Source organism: Sclerotinia sclerotiorum, genomic scaffold, assembly GCF_000146945.2.
Source record: "Sclerotinia sclerotiorum 1980 UF-70 scaffold_12 genomic scaffold, whole genome shotgun sequence".
NCBI classification, from domain to species: Eukaryota; Fungi; Ascomycota; class Leotiomycetes; order Helotiales; family Sclerotiniaceae; genus Sclerotinia; species Sclerotinia sclerotiorum.
The window spans coordinates 1,140,430-1,159,355 of NW_001820824.1; the positions used below are offsets into that span (position 1 = coordinate 1,140,430).

The 18,926-nt window shown below is 39.2% G+C and overlaps 4 protein-coding genes across 4 annotated transcripts; 2 read left to right on the forward strand and 2 right to left on the reverse strand.

The window, feature by feature from the left end:
* Positions 1–6,856: 6,856 nt before the first annotated feature.
* SS1G_09092 (hypothetical protein) lies at positions 6,857–9,575 on the reverse strand (the record flags this gene model as incomplete). Its single annotated transcript, XM_001590277.1, has 5 exons — positions 6,857–8,085; positions 8,254–8,731; positions 8,821–9,153; positions 9,203–9,292; positions 9,468–9,575. The coding sequence occupies 5 exons, from the start codon at positions 9,573–9,575 to the stop codon at positions 6,857–6,859; spliced, it is 2,238 nt and encodes a 745-aa protein (XP_001590327.1).
* An 880-nt stretch (positions 9,576–10,455) lies between these two features.
* On the forward strand, positions 10,456–11,698 carry SS1G_09093 (mitochondrial 54S ribosomal protein YmL7/YmL5; the record flags this gene model as incomplete). The annotated part of the gene is made up of 4 exons (XM_001590278.1): positions 10,456–10,712; positions 10,772–11,367; positions 11,419–11,507; positions 11,573–11,698. 4 exons carry the CDS (start codon positions 10,456–10,458, stop codon positions 11,696–11,698), a joined length of 1,068 nt encoding a protein of 355 aa, XP_001590328.1.
* Positions 11,699–15,847: 4,149 nt separating this feature from the next.
* On the reverse strand, positions 15,848–16,452 carry SS1G_09094 (predicted protein; the record flags this gene model as incomplete). The annotated part of the gene is made up of 3 exons (XM_001590279.1): positions 15,848–15,894; positions 16,141–16,178; positions 16,436–16,452. The coding sequence occupies 3 exons, from the start codon at positions 16,450–16,452 to the stop codon at positions 15,848–15,850; spliced, it is 102 nt and encodes a 33-aa protein (XP_001590329.1).
* A 1,573-nt stretch (positions 16,453–18,025) lies between these two features.
* SS1G_09095 (hypothetical protein) lies at positions 18,026–18,316 on the forward strand (the record flags this gene model as incomplete). The annotated part of the gene is made up of 1 exon (XM_001590280.1): positions 18,026–18,316. One exon carries the CDS (start codon positions 18,026–18,028, stop codon positions 18,314–18,316), a length of 291 nt encoding a protein of 96 aa, XP_001590330.1.
* Between the last annotated feature and the right edge of the window lie 610 nt (positions 18,317–18,926).

Below are 18,926 nucleotides of genomic sequence, written 5' to 3' on the forward strand. Positions count from 1 at the left end.
CTAGAGGAACTAGATATGCTGCGGTTACCTGGACTCCCTTCATGTTTCCCCGACAGGTTCTCAAAGGCAAGACTAAAGACATATCTTAACAACCAAGTATGTCATTGTGCGTCAACCTCAGATGTGCAACAAACGCATCCTGCATTTACTATTGGAGGAATGCTATGAGTGTAGTGGATTAATGGAGCTAAAAAGGCGTTGCAACAGCTAACTATTTCATCCTGCATGAATTTCAGATGTGCAACAAATTTATCTTGCATTTCATAAGATATTATTGGAGAATGGCAAGAAGATAGTATGATGATCAACCATCTATGCACCTTTTAGAGATAGTTCTCATAGCCAACATGCATCTTCCCCTTGAGCCAGCTTAGCTAACTCAATACCATTCTAACTTTTCTTAGATGCCTAGCTCTTCTGTCAAATTGTTTGCTGTTGTGCGGAATGAGTAGATGTTTACGATCCGAGAATAGAAATAATGCTCACAAAAGCCCATCTTCTACTCATACATATCCTCGAATGATGAAAAGGTAACCCTTTTTCAACACATCTATCTCCTTTATATATCCATGATTCATCGAAACAATATCGCATGAACCAACAATCAGGTTTCCAATCAGACCCCAACACAACACGTATTATTACTTTCGAACTCATTAATTCTATGGTACATTCTATTTTCAGCAACCCTGTTTGTATTGCCAGGAAGTATGTAGCATTTTACCAGAGTACTCAAAGTGTGTGCCACAAAATAGTAAACTGCAAGAGGAATTGTTTTTTTATTGAACTAAAGAGTAGTGTACTCTCTAGCCGCGTGAATAAATTTCGCCTCCGCTCTCCCTCCCTCGGGTTTCCATATCTTTCTACACGTGAAAGGTTAGTTAATCAAGACGTGCTTTCCCATCCGCCTTTCTCCCGAATTTCCTCCAAAATTCTGGCGAATTCACGTTTTTACCTCTTAAAATTTGGAGGTGTCAGATGTTAACTGGGTAAAGCTAGTAACCCTGCAATTATCCCAAGTCTCGCTAAATCTTATAGATCTAGTGAGTTTGGAACCAAGACCGGCATAGCTATAGTATAAAAATATCAAGGTCATTCAAGACCGTTCAAATATGACACACTAATCAATAGTTTCTGCGCTCTCATCCATCCCTTTGTTGCATGTCTCTGGGGAAATTGTTTATTTGAAGATCAGAACCATTCCAATAAAATTATAGAGATTCATAGATATCAAACTAGCCTCTGAATCCTCCTATCAGTATATCCCAGCTATTCTCTAATAAATATCCAGTCACGCAACAAGAAAATTCCGTACATGGTGTAGAGTTCCATGAATAACAAACTAAATCCCGAAAATCCATCCTTTATTGCACATCTCCCGAGTGTCATCAAGCTAGAGACCGGAACGATACCATTTGTAGTGTAGAGCCCAGGATGCTGAAATATATCCTACAAGTTTCCCTGCTTTGTTGCATATCTGAACTGTCCCGCGAATCCGGACGACCAATGTCATTGCATTAATATCAAGAAATTTGTAGATCATCCTCATGGACTTTGTAAACAACACAACGACCCGCACAAAAACAACGTGCCAAACAGAGTTACCGGATCTTTGCCTATACTCCCTCTAGGCTGCGCAAAAATAATCTGCAACCCACAAATATCCGTGGGGGCTCCTTGCACAGTCTATCTCCATCAAATTGATTTCTTGGCTGCACCTCTTCATTCGCTGCCATTTTCTCTTTGGGAAATGCTTAAGTCCTCTGAGACCCCATACTATTCTAGTATATGCTTTCAAAGAAGTCCTCTCAGCAAGAGATATTATTCAATATCAACTTGAAGAGTTTGTACTCATTGCTCAATATGCATTCATAGGATCTAGATAATTTCACGTTCAACACAAGTTTACGGAATAGATAGGGTACGGCGAGGATGAAAACCTGACGCAGCGATCAAATTACATCATCTCAAATAAAGTCCCCAAAGTCCTTCCCCTTTCCGCACATATCCAGACAATTGTTAGACTCAATGTGGCAAGAACGATGGTGGGTCTATAAAATCATGAATCGTAGCTTCAATAATAAGACAACCTTCTTCACATCTGCAGCAATAACCCTTTCACCATCAATAAATTATACAAAAGTTTCCCTAACTCCCCTCAGCTCTCTAATGTTGCCCTGTTTTTCTGGTATACGAGTCATGCGTATTGGCAAGGACTAGAGACTGAGGTACCAAAACATGATATAATCACCAGTCAACTACATACTTGGAAATCTCAAACTCTATCCTCCAAAATCTTCATTTGTTGCACGTCGTCGGATGAATTCTCGAAGTTCCCCTACTTCCTTTGACATCATCTGCCTTTTTACTTCCCTCCCCGTGCAGAGCAAAAATGTCATCAGATATCGAAATATGATCAACCCAGCCAATCATTTACCCAAATTGGATACTTTGCCCAACAATATAGATTTTGTTGCATATCTCCGGAGGAATTGTTCAGTTTTCCTATCATTGATTTCTTAGTTAAGACTTACAAAGTATACTCCAATCGAGGATCGTCATCACTATATCCAAACCTTCAAAAATTAACTTGATAATAAAAAGTTTAAACAAGTTCCAAGCACCCCACATGGGTAACTATTATACGCCACCCGTCCAAGTACCGCGCACTAATGCTGTACTTTAAATGATCATCACTACGAACAGAAAATCATGAAAAGGTGATGTGCTAGTTAAATCTATAGATTCTAGGTTCAATGATAGACCTCTCAATTTCTTAATTTGATACTAACCTAACAGAAGCCACCAATGGAATCTACCAATCTTTGATAATCCACGCTAAAGTCTTCGCTAGTTCTCGCTAGGTTCCTTAGCGAAACTTAAAGAAGGAATCACCGTGCTAGTAAACGTTAAACATCACTTCCGTCCCTTCCGTCACTTTTATTACCTACTCATGCGCCTAGAAAGTATAAATCTCTCCATTGGTAAGCACATACCGCGCGATGGTAAACTACAAGGTTGATAGGGACCATGTATAAATGGAAAGTCTTATATTTTCCAGCCGCACGGGCAACTCATTTTTAGTACAGGTATAGTTTCTTCTAGTGCTCGGTAGTCAATTCTAAAATTAACTACAGCTAGTCATGTACTCTCCGATTTATTTTCATCCCATGATTGAAATTCATGCATACAGGGTGGTCATCATTATTATCACAAGCTTGCACAGCTCAACCAAATATTCATCTCCAAACCGCAATACAATTCCTGACAGTAATATCACCACAAAATTACTCTCATTCAAGGAAGTATCAAGATATGATCTAGCTCAAAAGACAAACTAAAAATACATTTGATACATATTATTAATATCCAATAAAAAAAAATTGACTGATAAGTTATTAATTATAAATAATTAAATGAAATATCAAATTTATATAATATGATTATAAAAGTATGTTAAAGTGAATGGTTCCTGCGTAGCACGTGCACAGGGCACTAGTCCTATTAGGACTAGATTGAGAAGCTCTCTGTAGGAGAGCTTCGCACTTCCGTAGAACTTAGATAATGAGTGATTCATATACAAGACCAATATAGCCTCAGTTCTGCCCTATTAGCTTCCCACTATTCCCTGTGTAAGGTCATTCCTTTTAACAAAGTATATGTAATATAATAAATAAAACTTTTATTAAAACCTATAATTGCAATAAACAAAATTGGTCAATATCTATTTTGAAAATGTTAATTTTAGATATGATTTTGTAGTTTACTTATAAGTCAATTTACAAATCTATAACGTGGTTTATCAGCAGTCCGCCCATATCACTAGTCCGCCCACTTTTTGACCATTTAACCACTTCAAATTCTAATTAATCAATCATAACTTATTCAATTGATTCAAACTATTAAGAATCTAATAATCTAGGATCTATTATACTATTTTGACAAGTTCTTGAATTATGACCAGTCTTTCCACACTTACTACATGTTGGGTTTCTTGAGACTAGAAAGAGCATCAGATTGAATTGACTGATTTTCTAGCTGAGCAGTTAAGCTGCGAGTATATATTCAAAAAATGAAGGAATAGGTTGGGTATTCGGCCTTCGGAATTAAAGTGCTTTGAAATCAAAATATTGAAAGCAAACAAACAGTATACCAAAAAGGAAAGAATGAATTAAAAGTTGAGTTTTGTTTGCTCCTTATATGCATATGTACTATATATGCATATGCTGCCAAGATCCCAGGAGGTCAACACTACAGCATCGACTAGTAAATGATCCCCTATTAAAATTTTCCCCATTTTGACGCTCGTTGTATTGAATCTGATTATCAACCTTTTATTGTGATAATATATCTTCAGCTTCTTGTCCAGTAAGTATTCTCTCATTATGTAGTTGAACTTTTTTAGCGTGTCGACGTTTATTTAATACTTCATTTGTTCTTCGAAGTATATGATTCTCAGCACTCAAAAATGTATTTTCATGCGTTAATCTCTCTATACCCTTAGCTAAAGCTTATACAATCTCAAATATAAATATAGGAGAGCTTGATTAATGATAAGCTATTCGAGCTTTTATTAGAGTTGATTGTAAAAAAGCCTCAATTGGATTGTGAGGGGTTTGAGAGATCCAGGAGTTGGTAAGTTTCAAGGAGGTAAATGGAGGGGTAGAAGTACGAATCCTAATATCTAGTTTTGAGAGTATAGATTGAGGATCAAATGATATTAGACCTGCTCCTCGAAAACCAGCTTTCATATTCTGAATAGTAAATGATTTTAAATATGCAGCTTTGAAGGCTATAAAGAATTCAATCTTGGTGATATGATTGATTTGAGCTTTGATAAATCCTTCAATTTGACAACTATATGAATGTTTGAGTATGCCAAAATACCCAACATTGAGTGTTTGAGTTAAATGACTTGAATATGATGGCAATCTGAGGCATATAATATCATTTGACTTGCAATATGATTAAAAAGGTATTGGTTCGTGGCTTTCGTGATTATCCAATACTAGAATTCGATATTTGCCCTTCCTTTGACGAATAATATATTTATCGAAATGCTTTAATCATTCTAGGCCTATCTCATTATTCATCCATCCATTAGAAGTAGGTTTAAGAGCCCAATCTGTAGGAAAACCGCTTTCGGTATACCAATTAGAAAGATGATATTGCCTTTGCATCATCAAGAATGAAGGTATAATCCAACCCTCTCCATTACCACATATAATCGCTGTAGCTCATTCTCGATTGCCTGATTGTATTGTCTTGCTTCTGCCACATTGTTCAGTACTAGTTACGACCATTCCAGGGCATATTACACCCATCATAAAGCCGGTTTCATCGAATTTGTAGAAATCGGAATCGAAAATACCATATTATTGGGTTTCTTGAGACCAGAAAGAGCATCAGATTGAATTGATTGATTCTCTAGCTAAGCAGTTAAGCTGCGAGTATATATTCAAAAAATAAAGGAATAGGGTTGGGTATTCGGCCTTCGGAATTAAAGTGCTTTGAAATCAAAATATTGAAAGCAAACAAACAGTATACCAAAAAGAAAAGAATGAATTAAAAGTTGAGTTTTGTTTGCTCCTTATATGCATCATGCAATATATATGCATATGCTGCCAAGATCCCAGGAGGTCAACACATATTTCGCCCGTATATTGAATACCAATCGAAACTACTCTTCAATAAGCTTTGGATCTTTGCAAAGAGCTCTTTGGAAATCATAAACATAATTAAAACACATCTTTGACTCTGGGAATTGTTTGATAAAGCGATGAGCCCAGAGCTTTCCAACCTTCTTCGCACCCCGCGATTCAAGGATATAATTCGCTATATCTTCTACACTACTCAATTTAGATACAAACCCTCTCTCATCTATATCGATTATATACTAGATAAGCACCTCCTCTTTTAATTTGGTCAAATTATAACCTTTTGGTCGATAATCAGCTATATTAGTACAACCTTTAATTCTATCTCTCAAATTAGATCGAGGTATATTATAAAGGTTTGCCATTTTCCGAATTAAGAATTGTGGATTAAGTTTAATAGCTTCAATAGCTAAGATAATTCATACTTCTTTAGAATGAGTTTCCATAAGTAATTATTGATAAAACGCGTATTGAGGTGGAAGAGTTGGAAATGGCCAAAAAGTGGGCGGACTGCTGATAAACCACGTTATCTATTTTGTTTGATCTCACCTCATCACACTCATCTCATCTCATCCCATCATACTCACCCTACCCCATCCCACCACACCCAAAACACAAATCCAACCCAAACAAAACAAGACCGCCATCGAGTAAAAAGACATAACATAATAAAAACGATGAAAAACGTGTAATTCCATCTAAGATCTTACATAATTCTGTATCTTCCTTCTCTCTCATACTCAATCCCATTCCCAATCCTAAAACTATTATCACCATCCTCTAATCTCATGCTCAGTGGGCGAAAATTCCGCCAATGTTACCCAGACCACACTATACATGATTGGCAAAAGAAAAAAACTGATACCAAAAAAAAAACAATATATATCTTAATACCACCCTCCAAGTATGAAATATCCCAATCCGATCCAACCTTCCATCCTTATCCTATATTGTAACCTGTTCAATCCCATTGTACTCCCTGTCTAATAGCATTTATAATCCAACAATAAACCAACGCTGGTATTCATTTCTGACGTGTAATTTCCATATCCATATCATGAACATGAAGATATCTTTATGTAGTCCTCCGACGCCGTTGCCAATAATTGGCATGTAAATCAACCATAATGCAAGTCTCCATAATTTATAAATAATTTGAAGCATAACCCAACGCTCCATGCTCTTATCCAAACATGTTTTTACATAATAATACAAACCCTATCTGTGTGATTTGACTCTTTTTCTTTGTCTTTGGTTTCAAAATCTATAGCCCTGCTTCGCCTTTTGCCCTTCTTACTCCCTTTGCGAGACATCGTAACATTTGTCTCGGTTGCCTTTGTGGCTTCCACATTGGAGTTAGAGTCAACTGAGCCATCTAATCCGGGTGTTACGGGCACAGGAGGTATTGATTCCTTGCTCAGATCTGGCTTTTGTAGAGACTCTTTACTTGTCCTTGATATCAAACCCTTAAAGTATCCTAATGACTTGCGGTTTTCATTCGAGGAACTTTGTGGCCGACTTCGTGATGTCTTGCTCCTCCGAAATGTTCGTGACGTTCTGGGGGTTGCTGGTTCTTCACTTGGCGTAACAGGAGCTGAATCGTAATCTGACTTATCAGCGCTTACATTACTTGTATCTGTGGCGGCAACGCTTCCTCGTCTATTATCATCAAGAAGATTAAGACTTGAACGTGGGCGATCGATTTCGGATGAAAATCTGACGCTTGGGGTCTGTCCATCATTCGGTCGAGGGCTAAAATATCCTTCATCGTTGCAATTGCCATTGTTTACATCGGGGCTTGCTTTGGAAATCTTAACATCTATACTCGGAACGGAGGAATTCGTGTACGACGGAGGTGTCGAATTTCCGAGGAAGTTTTGCAGCTCCTCGGGCGAAAAATTCGCATAAATAGGAACAAATTCATACCACAAGGTAACAGGCGTGCCGTATTTGTCTGTTGCAAGCGCTTCATCGATATCAACGCGGGCTACTCTATTCCCATCCCTTGCGATATCATCGTGGACTACCCAGCGCTCCTCGACATAATCTGGTGGTTGCTGACTATCGTTAGATCCTGCAAAATCCAATTCACCATCTGTCTCGTCATCCAAGCGAACAAGCGAGATGTAGTGTCCACGTTTGATAGATTCTCCCCTGTGGCAGATCATGGATCGAAGGACCAACTCGTAACGATTGGAAATGATTATATCGTTTTCATTTTCTTCATCTTCCTTTCCCTCAACAATATGAGGTAGTTTCATTTTCTTTGGGATGTCAATATGAGTTTTATTCTTTTGTAGCATCTCTTTGCCGTCCATTCCCATGACCATACAATATCTCTTCAGATCAAACCCAAGCATTGGTTTATGTTCTTGGATCCGATGAGCGAATTCTTGGTTGTTTGCAGGAGCAGGTTTGGAAGACCAAACTATGTTACCAATTAGTACAGGAACAGTCTTAGGTGGAATAATATTTGAGTTTAAATGGCAAAAAAAGGGGGACCAACGATTGGACGGACGAATCAGTCTAGATAATATAAATGCGTCTACTTCGACCTCTCCATCAGCTCCTTTACGAGTAGAATTGCGACTCATACTGCGGTATAATGAAGTTCGGTCTTGTGTAACCTCTCTGACGAGTTGGTTATGAAAAGATGACTGGCCTATCATCTCCAAAGGAGTCGCAGGAGGAGTAGCAGGTTCGGCTTCTACGTCCTCCACATGCTCTTGGATGGGTTTCTCGTCATGATTTTCAGCCGTTTCTGGTAGCCGTGGTTCGATACGTCTATTGATCTTCACAAAAGAAGCCAAGGAGTATTCTATACATTTTTCGAGCTTCAGAGGACCTTGACAATCTTGATCAGTTGGAATTGAAACCGGTATCGTTCGCTCTTGTGAAGTTCTATGATCATCCTGTTCGACGATACCGCCATGTTCATAATCAACTCTCAAGTTGAGCATGGGCCAATTGAGGATATCCCCGATTTTCATGTGGGCTTCTGTCGGATCTTGCTCTTCATCCTTCTTGAAGTCATCCCAACCACATTCATGCAAACAATCCAATATGCGTTCGGTCTGTTCGGAATTAGTAAGTCAGTCAAGCATAGAAAGGGATGGCTAACAATGGCAACTTCGATCAAAATGCCTTTCCTCATAAGATTTACCCATAGACGAATCAATTGAATTAATTTTTGTTTGGAGGGATCTTCGTAAAAGTTGCTGAGTAGCTCTTGAAATTGGGTAGGAACTGTGAATAAGGAAGCCAGGAATGAATCCAGCCAACAGCTTTTTCCGCGAGAATTTTCGGCTCCTAGCATGGTTATACTTGGATCATATGGATAAATGACTCCAGAAAGCGATTTTTGGATTACTACCAAAATTTGGTGTGCTTTGTCTGGATCTCCCTTGGCATAATTCGAATTCAAACAGAACAAAATTTGGTCATCCTTCACATCGTTCCGACCTTCTGATTCCAACAAGGCTTTGATCCGTGCAATCTATATTCCTATCAGCGGAGCTTCTCAAGTAATTTTGTAGTAACCCTACCTTTTCCTTTTCTTCATCTTCTTCATTTTCCGACTTTGTTTTGTTGATATATCCAAATAACGAGGTGAAGATGTCGGACGCGGAGCGGCTCTAACAAAGGACGCGGAGTTAGTACTTATGGTAGCAGAATTTGGTATTGTTCCGACGGAGCTATAACAGAGTTGCGCCTTGAAATTTGGAATGAATAGAAGACAAACATGTCCTGGATATGTGTCAAATGGCCAAAAGACGATGGTGTGAGATATGGACTTTGCCGGCGCATTACCTTCTTGTCGGGCTTGTCGAGAGATTTTACATCCCTTGATTTCTCCCGTTTATGCGAAATCCACTTCTCTTTATCCTTCTTAGTGAATCTTATCCCCATTCCATTCATGATGAAGGATGTTTTCGCAATTCCCTAACAGACTTTGTATGTATAAATTGTTGCAGAGGAATCGTTGGAATAATTGGACCCTGAATTTGAAGTGGTGGGGTTCGATCTGGTGTACAACAGGGTACGATTAACGCTGGGATGGATTGTTATCCTCCATATCCTAAAGACGAGATGAATCGAGTGATTGATTGCTCCTTGAAGCTTCGCAGATGGATTCGAGGTGTTGGAGCTATGCGTACTTGACCTGGGTGAGTGGGTGTATGTATTGAGTGTGTGTATTGTGTGTATTGGATGGATGTATTGGATATATCGAGAGTATGTGTGGCAAGTTTAGTGGAAAAGCACAAATTGTTGCAGCTGTTGTTATTTTGTGGTGGGTTATCTTTTCTTCTGAATGAAGAGGATTCGAACGTAAGAGGGATAAGAGGGACAAGAGGGATAAGAGGGAGGATAAGAACAAGAACTCCACTCCACCATCTGTTCGGTGCAGGGTGTGAAATTTCTCCGAATGGTTCTAGGGTAAATAGGTACTATGTTATGTATCACTACCCAGGGAGGTAGGAGGTAAGAGGTACAGAGGTACGGCACTCGTAATGGGTAAATGGTGATCCTTGCCGCATGAGCGTTTACATACTAATTAAAGCTTCCTTGGGCCAATCAAGTGATAATCCACCATTGGCTGCTTGGTAAATCAAACCGATGCTCGAGTGGGTGTGTGCGTGTGTGCGTGTGTGCGTGCTCAGTGCAAATCAACTATCTTGTCTTAGGTAAGCAGCATTATTTTTGGTTGCCTCATACGGAAATTAAGGCAAATCTCGAGATATTTTTTGATACAGCCATTGGGAGACTTGGACCAATCTCTCTGGATATCCACAACAACATGGCTTTACGAGATATACCATCGACGTTATGTCGGTTTTCTAGAAGAGAAATAGGGTCAACGCCAAGATCGATAGGAAGAAATTGTCGCAGATATGCATCTGGAGAGGCTGTTGCAGCAAAGGAAATCCCAGAAGACTTTCAAGATCTCGAATCGCAATCTTCATTTACTTCAACATCTGTGCCAAATGAAGTCATTGAAAGTTTCGACCCTATAAAGAGTTCACAGGGAAGAAAGAGGGAACTTCCTTCTAGTCGGTATGATTGCGACAACACTCACAGGAGAAAATAGAAGGGAATGCTTATACCTCCTCTAGATACCAATTTCGATCACCAAGATACTACCGAGGACCCCTCCATCCTCATCAACCTCCACCAAAATCCGATCCATCATCTCGAGAATTCGTCCCTGGTCCATTTGGTCCTAATCGTCTCGAACAAACCTACCAATCCACCATCTCCCACGATATCATGACCATGGCATATGTTCACAAACCTCCTGGAACCGTCACAATTCCCAAAAGCGATCGTTTACGAACATGGGATGACTCTTCACCATACCATAAAGGTAGACCAAAGAGAGGACCTCGTGGTGGAGATGTTTTACGTCTTATTGAACAAGATATCAATTGGCGGAATATTCCTAAAATCGAAGAAATTACTGTACATTCGATGATTAAGGGAGCACTTGGAGATTCCGCATATCTACATGTTGCTGGTATTGTACTACAATCAATCACAGGTGTTAGGCCGGAAGTTCACAAGGCATCACATAGTGTTGCACAATTTGGTATTCGAAAGGGCATGCCAGTTTCATTAACTTGTACTATGAGGAATAATGATGCATTGGAGTTCCTTGATAAGTGTATCAATGTGGTATTTCCAAAAATTAAGGATTGGCAAGGTGTAAAGGGTAAGTTACGTTTGTGGATGTTGAAAGAAAGAATAAGGCTAATTGAGATAGGTTCAACTGGAGATGGTAGTGGAAATCTATCATTTGGTTTTAATAGAGAGGGTACTATTCTATTCCCTGAAGTTCAGGTCAACTATGATGTAAGAATTTTATTCATGATCTTAAGGGTTTTCATTGTTGTTCCGCAACTAACACAATTCCTTAGATGTATCCACCTAGGTTGATTCCCGGATTTCACGTCACAGTCAAAACAACAGCAACATCTGATCGTCATGCTAGACTTTTATTAAGCGCCATGGGTATTCCATTTTATGGAAAGTTGGTTGATTAAATTCAATATTTTCGAGAAAGAAGTAGATAAGACTATGTAGATCATGTGTAGATATAGCATGTAACACAATACCACCATATACAGCGCATCTAACTTGAGCTCTCGTTTTCTGACTTGCAGCCCACTTTTTCCATGCCCAGCATACGATTTGGCGTTTGAAGGAGAATCATTAATAAACGAGGCTGATTTTATGAGCTAAGGTTCCATGTCATGATCTGGTAGAATCTTTGAAAGTTTCCAAACACCTTCCCACCCACCAACATAATAAGTCTTAAAATCTTTACATCCCCTCCAGCCCAATCATCCAATTTCCCACAACATTCATTCCCTCATCCCACACCCTCCATACTGTAGTACTCAACTTCCCTTCATCCCCTATCATTTCCAAGGTATCTATCCTATCTTCTACCCAGCACACACACCATAGCTCTTCCTTCCCCCTCCCCCCTCAGATTGAATTGAATCTCCACGTCCAGTAGCACTCCCCGCCCTATTCTCATCCTCATCTTTATCCCCTTTCCGAAGCAAACAGAATTATATCCAAAAATTCCCTTATTTAAATTATAAATTAAAGATCCATAGTACAAATTCGAGAGTTCGATCTTTTCTCTTCGCTAAAGGTAGATTGATAACTTGACATGAAATGGGGTATGAAGAATTTTCCCAGTCCTGCGAGAATGAGTTCTCTGTAAATATTTCTGATCTTACTTTTACATGTCTTTCTTTTCGTAGGATTATGTTGGTTGATGTTAAGTTGGGATGTGCTGTTTTTGTTATCTTTTGTTGTTTCGTGTGTACTTCTCAAACTTGATTTATATACTCTTACTATATAAACTAATAAGCTGCCCCACCATAGAAAGGTAATTGTTCAAAGCAAAACTCGCTTTTCCAACTTTGAGATTGAGTTGAGACTATTTTTATGCTTGGAGAGTATAGTATTTTAATACTCATAATCAAGTAGATGATTTATGTAGAAATGAAGTGGAAGGGCTTTTTGTGGTGGGATGGGAGGGAGGGAGTTGGCATTGTTGTTAAATTGATATCCCCTCTAGCAATGATACCGGACTAAAACTCAAATACTATTTCTAAACTCGCCAAGTTCACAGAATTCTTGTTGTAATTACGCCAGCCAGCTTTTATATTTTAAGCCTTTCTCTCATTAGTGGTCGACCGTTGACCGTGGTTTTATTTTACTGGTATTGAATATGTATGGAATTCTTACTGGTGGGCGCACAGTTTTTGCGTAGATTGAGCCTGGAGGTGAGGATTATTAGGTCTTTACGATTTGTTGGTTATGGGGATTGATGTGGAGAGTGAATCAGCTGGGGATAATACACACTATTCTCCCTAAAATCCTCTCAGTTCGCTTGTGCAACTACCACTCTATCTCGGTTTGGCTTGTGGCTTGTCCCACACACAATTTCAAGTGCGCTCCTCCTTCTGAAGTCCTTGATCGGTATATAAACCACCACTTTCCCATATCAAATTCCTAATTAAAGCTTTACCATACGCGAGACAATGATAGGGTGGAAATCAACCTTGTGCAGTTCGTTCAGACTTTCATGCTTGCTCTTTGATATCCCTTTGTATTGTGTGGCTTATTCTGTGGTACATAGATGCTTGTGGGTATTTCCTTCGAAATGTGAAATATGTCTTTGTGGTTAGTTTTTGTTTTTTTGATGAAATGTATTGCTGTCGACACTATTTTCATGAATGTTGTTGTTGCCTGACGGGTACGTAGCGCTCAACAAACAGCTTAACAACTCAGATGCAAAGGATGAGAAGAGCTTAAGACTGACTGTATGAAAAAACTCGACCAAGGAAATTTAGAGAATTCAAAAATCAAACCGGACTGTGACCACACTGGCATTATTGTCACGTTTTTGACTGCAAATTAGTTAATGCGGACAAAGCTCTGAGAAGGAGATATATAATATTGAAACCATTAATTATTTTCGGTACGTTAGATACGATCAGTGAATCATCTAGATGTGAATTTTTCAATAGCCAATTAAAAGATCGATATATGAAGCAGGATAGTGCAAACGACCAGATCCTGTAGATGCTACAGAAAGAAGAAAGTAAGTATTACATTCACTGTTCACTTGTCAACAGCTCGAAAGCAATGGTAGACTTCTATATAAGAGTTATACTATCCGTTTTCCAATCATCATAGTATACCATACCGTATGCAAATATATCCCCGATGGGGACTTCGGAAAGTCACTCAGAGCCAAGTGAGATCCAAGAGCGTCTGGCAAAAGATTAAGATCCGGGTGCGGGTTCTACATAAATCTTCCTCTCGAAACACCGGTCTTTGTAGATTGTCTATCATACTTTTTGACAGCACTAATAAAGAAGGTAGTAAAAGTCCTATTCAGACAGCAGTTTGATAATTTTAAGCTTACACTAGTAAGTTTAAGTTCATTATATCACTAGACGGGCAGGGTTGACACCATTGAAGATGATTCGACGTTATTCTCGAATATCTCTCTGTAATCTATCTGCTTGTCGTTGGATTTCTAAAAATCTAGCTTCAAAGCCTGCATCATCCCTCGTGTTTGTCAGAAGTAATTAAAAACTCGTAATGGCACCAACGCTTCAACTCCCAAACTTATTTGAAGCTAAAACTTCTTTCTTGTAGCTTAGGGCAGCGATAGCATAAGCGCTAGCTTTGGTTGATATAACAGGGTACTGGATAGCAGGACAAGAAATGAGGAAAACTAAGATATCATGCTGTAATTCACTAAATGAGAAATGACACATAAGGTTATCAAGAGCATACTATAAATACCCCCTGAGTTCCCGTACAACAATGTTTAACAAATATCAAATCCATCTAACTGTGCACTACTATGGTTGGATTATAGTCAAAAACAATATGGTGCTATCATTTCATTTGGGTTATGGTATGGAGAAAGCGCTCATAGTACTCCGTAAAACAGAACGGAATCACTTCCATCTTTACATCTAAGATAATGATAAAAAAATGTAGATTTTCTAAACAACGGCAAAAACCATGCATTGGCAACATTAAAATCAGACTATATAGACAGTTATAACAAAACTAAAAAGCCCTTCCCGTCTACTTGCGATATACGATAATGCTAACATCCGTACACTCATTACGACGATGAAATACATTCCTAGCTAAATAGAGAATGATGTCCCACCATCCTTATTTCATTTTGTGGATCTTTCATACAGGTTCCTTTGGAGAGAAGTATGAAAGGAGCAAAGCGAGCTTTATACATATATCCGCAAGATATTTTTGGAAAATGAGAATCAATCATGAAAAGATAGACTTTGGAGCACGTGGAAGCGGGGCTTATTAAAAGGAGGGGTAAGAAAGGTGATTGTTTTTTTTTTTGGTGAATTTGTATAGGTGTATTCTAGGGTATAGATTAGTACTCGAGTAGTTGTATAAGTTATGAGGATGGAATGAAAGAAATAATTTGTTTATTATTTATACCGCTGGTTTGAAGTGGTTCAGGAATCGCTGTGGTGAGTTGGCCACATCGTGGTACATTGCAACTTTCACCTACATTTCCTTCATAATAATGAATCGCCCTCGAATCGGTAGCTAGTCATCATATCGTGGAAGAACTGTATCTTCTGATGATTCTCATCAATGACGACAAAAAGAATCATTGATCATCAGAGGACTTATAACAACAAGTTTAAAAGACAATACTTGGAATATTCATCTGAATATAACCGCCACATGTATAAGAAAGACGGTTTCCCTTTTTGAAACCTAGCAAGAGCAAGAAAATACTCGATCCTATTGGTTGGTGTTTTGTATACTTTACTCTGACGACGCTAGGATATACGAGCAGAAGAGGTCCCTTAAATATCATCAGAAATTTTGGATCTTGTTAAGACCAAGAATGATTGTAGACACAACGTGCTGATTCATTGGGTTATATAGATTTTCTTCAACTGAGGATGAATCTAGCTCCCAGCTCCTTGCCTTGAACCAATTTCCATGCATATGACCGGTCATAGAACAATTCCTCACTCCGAAAAAGCATTTAAACCTGGCCAGGGGTTCCCCACGAAGTGAATACCAGAAAAATCTTTTAAAATAGAAGATATAAAATACTCACAACGAAGACCAGGTTAAGTAAGAAAAGTCAGCTCAGAAATTCACTCAAAATGGGTGTTGTTGATGATATTCTTGGCAGGTTTTCCCGCTACACTTTGCCGGGGTTAAAAGTTAGGATTGTGGCTATGATACTGGAGAGATATGAATTCTCGTTGGCAATGATAAGAAATAAACGCTTGTATAAAATTTCAGAGGGCAGAGACGACCGAGCAAGGAATCGAGTGTCACTGGACTTAATATCAAGTCCCCGATGTTGACAACGACGAACAAGGCAGTGAGAAAACATAATTCAGAAGGTGCAACATATCGAGGAATACCATGGTCAAGAAACTACTTGAACAAGACAAAGTATCGATAGCTTGATCACCAGACCTGTTTCTTCATACTGGGCTTGCGAGTTAGGAGGATTTAGAATTTGATGGTAAGGCGTGGGTTGGAGTCGATGTGAATAAGATGGAGAATATAAGAGGGTGACGATATCATGCGACGCAGATGCCAGATGAAGGGTAAAATATAATATAAAAACAAGATTAATAACACATAATTTACTTGGAATGAGTCTAAATATAACCGCAAATGGTGATGCTCTTGTGAAGAAGATATTATTCCGATTGTCGAAATACACGCACCCAAAATAGCTGGCCATCTTGGCTATACTACCTTGTCAAAACTAGCAGTCTGTTTGTGTGTTGTGGTCCCCCTACTGTCAAATACTGCTAGAGCGGCCCAAAGTACAAGTAGGGCCCGAGATTTGTGCTTTCTAACCTTGGATATGGACATCGGTGACATTGGTATAATGCCGTAGATGACCGTTAGGTTCAATGGAGTTTTGGAAGTCAGGTAGCAAGCTACGAGACACCTGCGCCATGAGAGGCAGGAATATCACCGCGTCATTTCAAAGCAGGTATAGCAAAAATAGAAAGCCGGCTTTGTTTCCCTCAAAGGATGCATCAACCTCAAAATATGGCTATTTATAGGACAGAATAGGAAAGAACATATCCAAAGGTAAAATATAGGTTTACTGATGATATCGATGATCCATTACGATTGATCGTATCCAACTTGGATCAATAAATAGGTCTGATATGAAAACAAGTTGTTATGTGATCCCAAGGCTGAGGCTGATTTATCGCATGTTCTAAGTCCAACAATGAGTCGTTCACCTGGTGGTCCTATTCATCAGCCTCAGCCTAATTCAGATATATCGGCCAGCTAAGGCTTACACATGATCTATTTTGGTCTTCGAATACCCTCTGGACTTCTAGCCACGAAAATTATGCTCTCTTATGTGGAAGCACATGAGGCTTTCGAACGCTCATTATGACTAGAGGGAAAGCGATGAGGAAGAACATTAGCTTGAATTGTATTCGAGGACCTCGAGGAGCCATGTTTTTTTTGTGAACCTGAAATTGGGAGATCTGGACAGAGTAGTAGATGCTTCGTACTCGGTGACGTCCTTATTTCAACAGACCCATAAACAGGGCTGCATTGATCGACAACTTAGAGTTGGGGGTGGAGTCGAAATGAGTGGTTTTGGGGAATCGCGACGATCATTTGAAGTTTAGATAAATCCTTTCCCTTATCTAAGTAATCCAAAAGAATGAAAAGCTGGTAGATTGTTCTACAAGGATCCTTCGTGGTGTAGTCTTTGAAAACCTTGGAAAATAAAGATCATCCCTTGCTGTACGGAACCGCGAACGATCTTATCGAGTAATCAAACCTCACCGGGCTTATATAAGATCCCTGCGCCGTACCATATATGGAATCATCAACTGATCTTTTTCCTAAAATTGCTTGGTATCGCATCTAGTGTGCAACCTCATTTTGAATCATCATCAGCCGTGGTCTTTCATGATTGGATATTACAAGAGGCTGAGTAGTCAAGCAGGGACGAAGTCGGGTCCTTTTCACAGCCTATTGTTGAGTGAGAGAATGAACCGAAATAAGTATTTATGTATCTCCTATATTGCTGTCGCTCATTTACTTTTGTTCTGTGGGTGCAATGGAAGGCTTGGCTGTTTGATTGATTGACTCAAGACTGTGCGCAAAGTAAGGGAAAGAAAGATTGAAGTGAATCATAATTAATCAAGGCGGGAAAAAGCAACAAACTCAACCTTTTAGTATTTTGAATGCCAAACCACAAAAAGCATTCATCGACCTAATCACCACTACAAAACCAACCAACCAACTCAACTGACGACTATTATTCACGATCAGAAATGGCACAAAACCCTCAAGAACCTCATCGAAGTCGCTGGGATCGTGAACCAGCAGATGTCGCAAATATGCCACCTGCCTACACACAAGAGAACGAAACCAAACCTCCTTTTCAACCTCAACCTCTACCTCGACCAACTTATGCAATGAACGATGGAAGGGGAGGACAGAGAGAAGTAGTATATGTACAGCAACAACAGGTTGAAAGGAAACATAATAAGGATGATATCGCTTTGGGATGTTGCGCAGGGTGTGCAGCAGGTTGCTGTTGTTGTGGTTGTAGCGTCATGTGAAGTTTGTTGGCGGGGTTGGGGGTTTGCGGGGCTGTGGATATCCGATATAATTTATCGCGGGGTTATGGATTTTTTTGGTTATGTTGATGGATTCGGCTGGATTTTTGGAAAGCTTACGGAATACATCTACATACGAACATCTACCGTTGGACATAATGGGAGATGATCCAAATGCCCATGGAGATGGGCTTAATATTGGACTTTTTGAGTATGGGCGTCAGGTTCTTGGAGATGGAGTTCTAGCAACACCACTTGGTCGAGAGCTTTTGTTCCTAGTATCATTGAGGTCTGGGTTTGATGTATCATTTTTCGGCATTAATACAAATCAAAATGTGCGTTTTGATTTGGAACCGTGGTGAGGTCGAATATAATTGTCGAATCAATGGCTTTTTTTCAATATACCAGTAGTACTCGAAGTCCTATATTCGAGTAGAAGAAAAATCTATGGGACGTATCGTCAAATCACTTCGTTCTATTTTTCAATGTGGTATTTACATGTCATTATTCTTGCCCTGAATTTCAATCTTGCATTTACTTTCCCTGAAAAACCTAGTTAAGATGTTTTAATCGAACGGAAGGCCATTGTTGAAACTAGCCTGCTCTTGGTTGT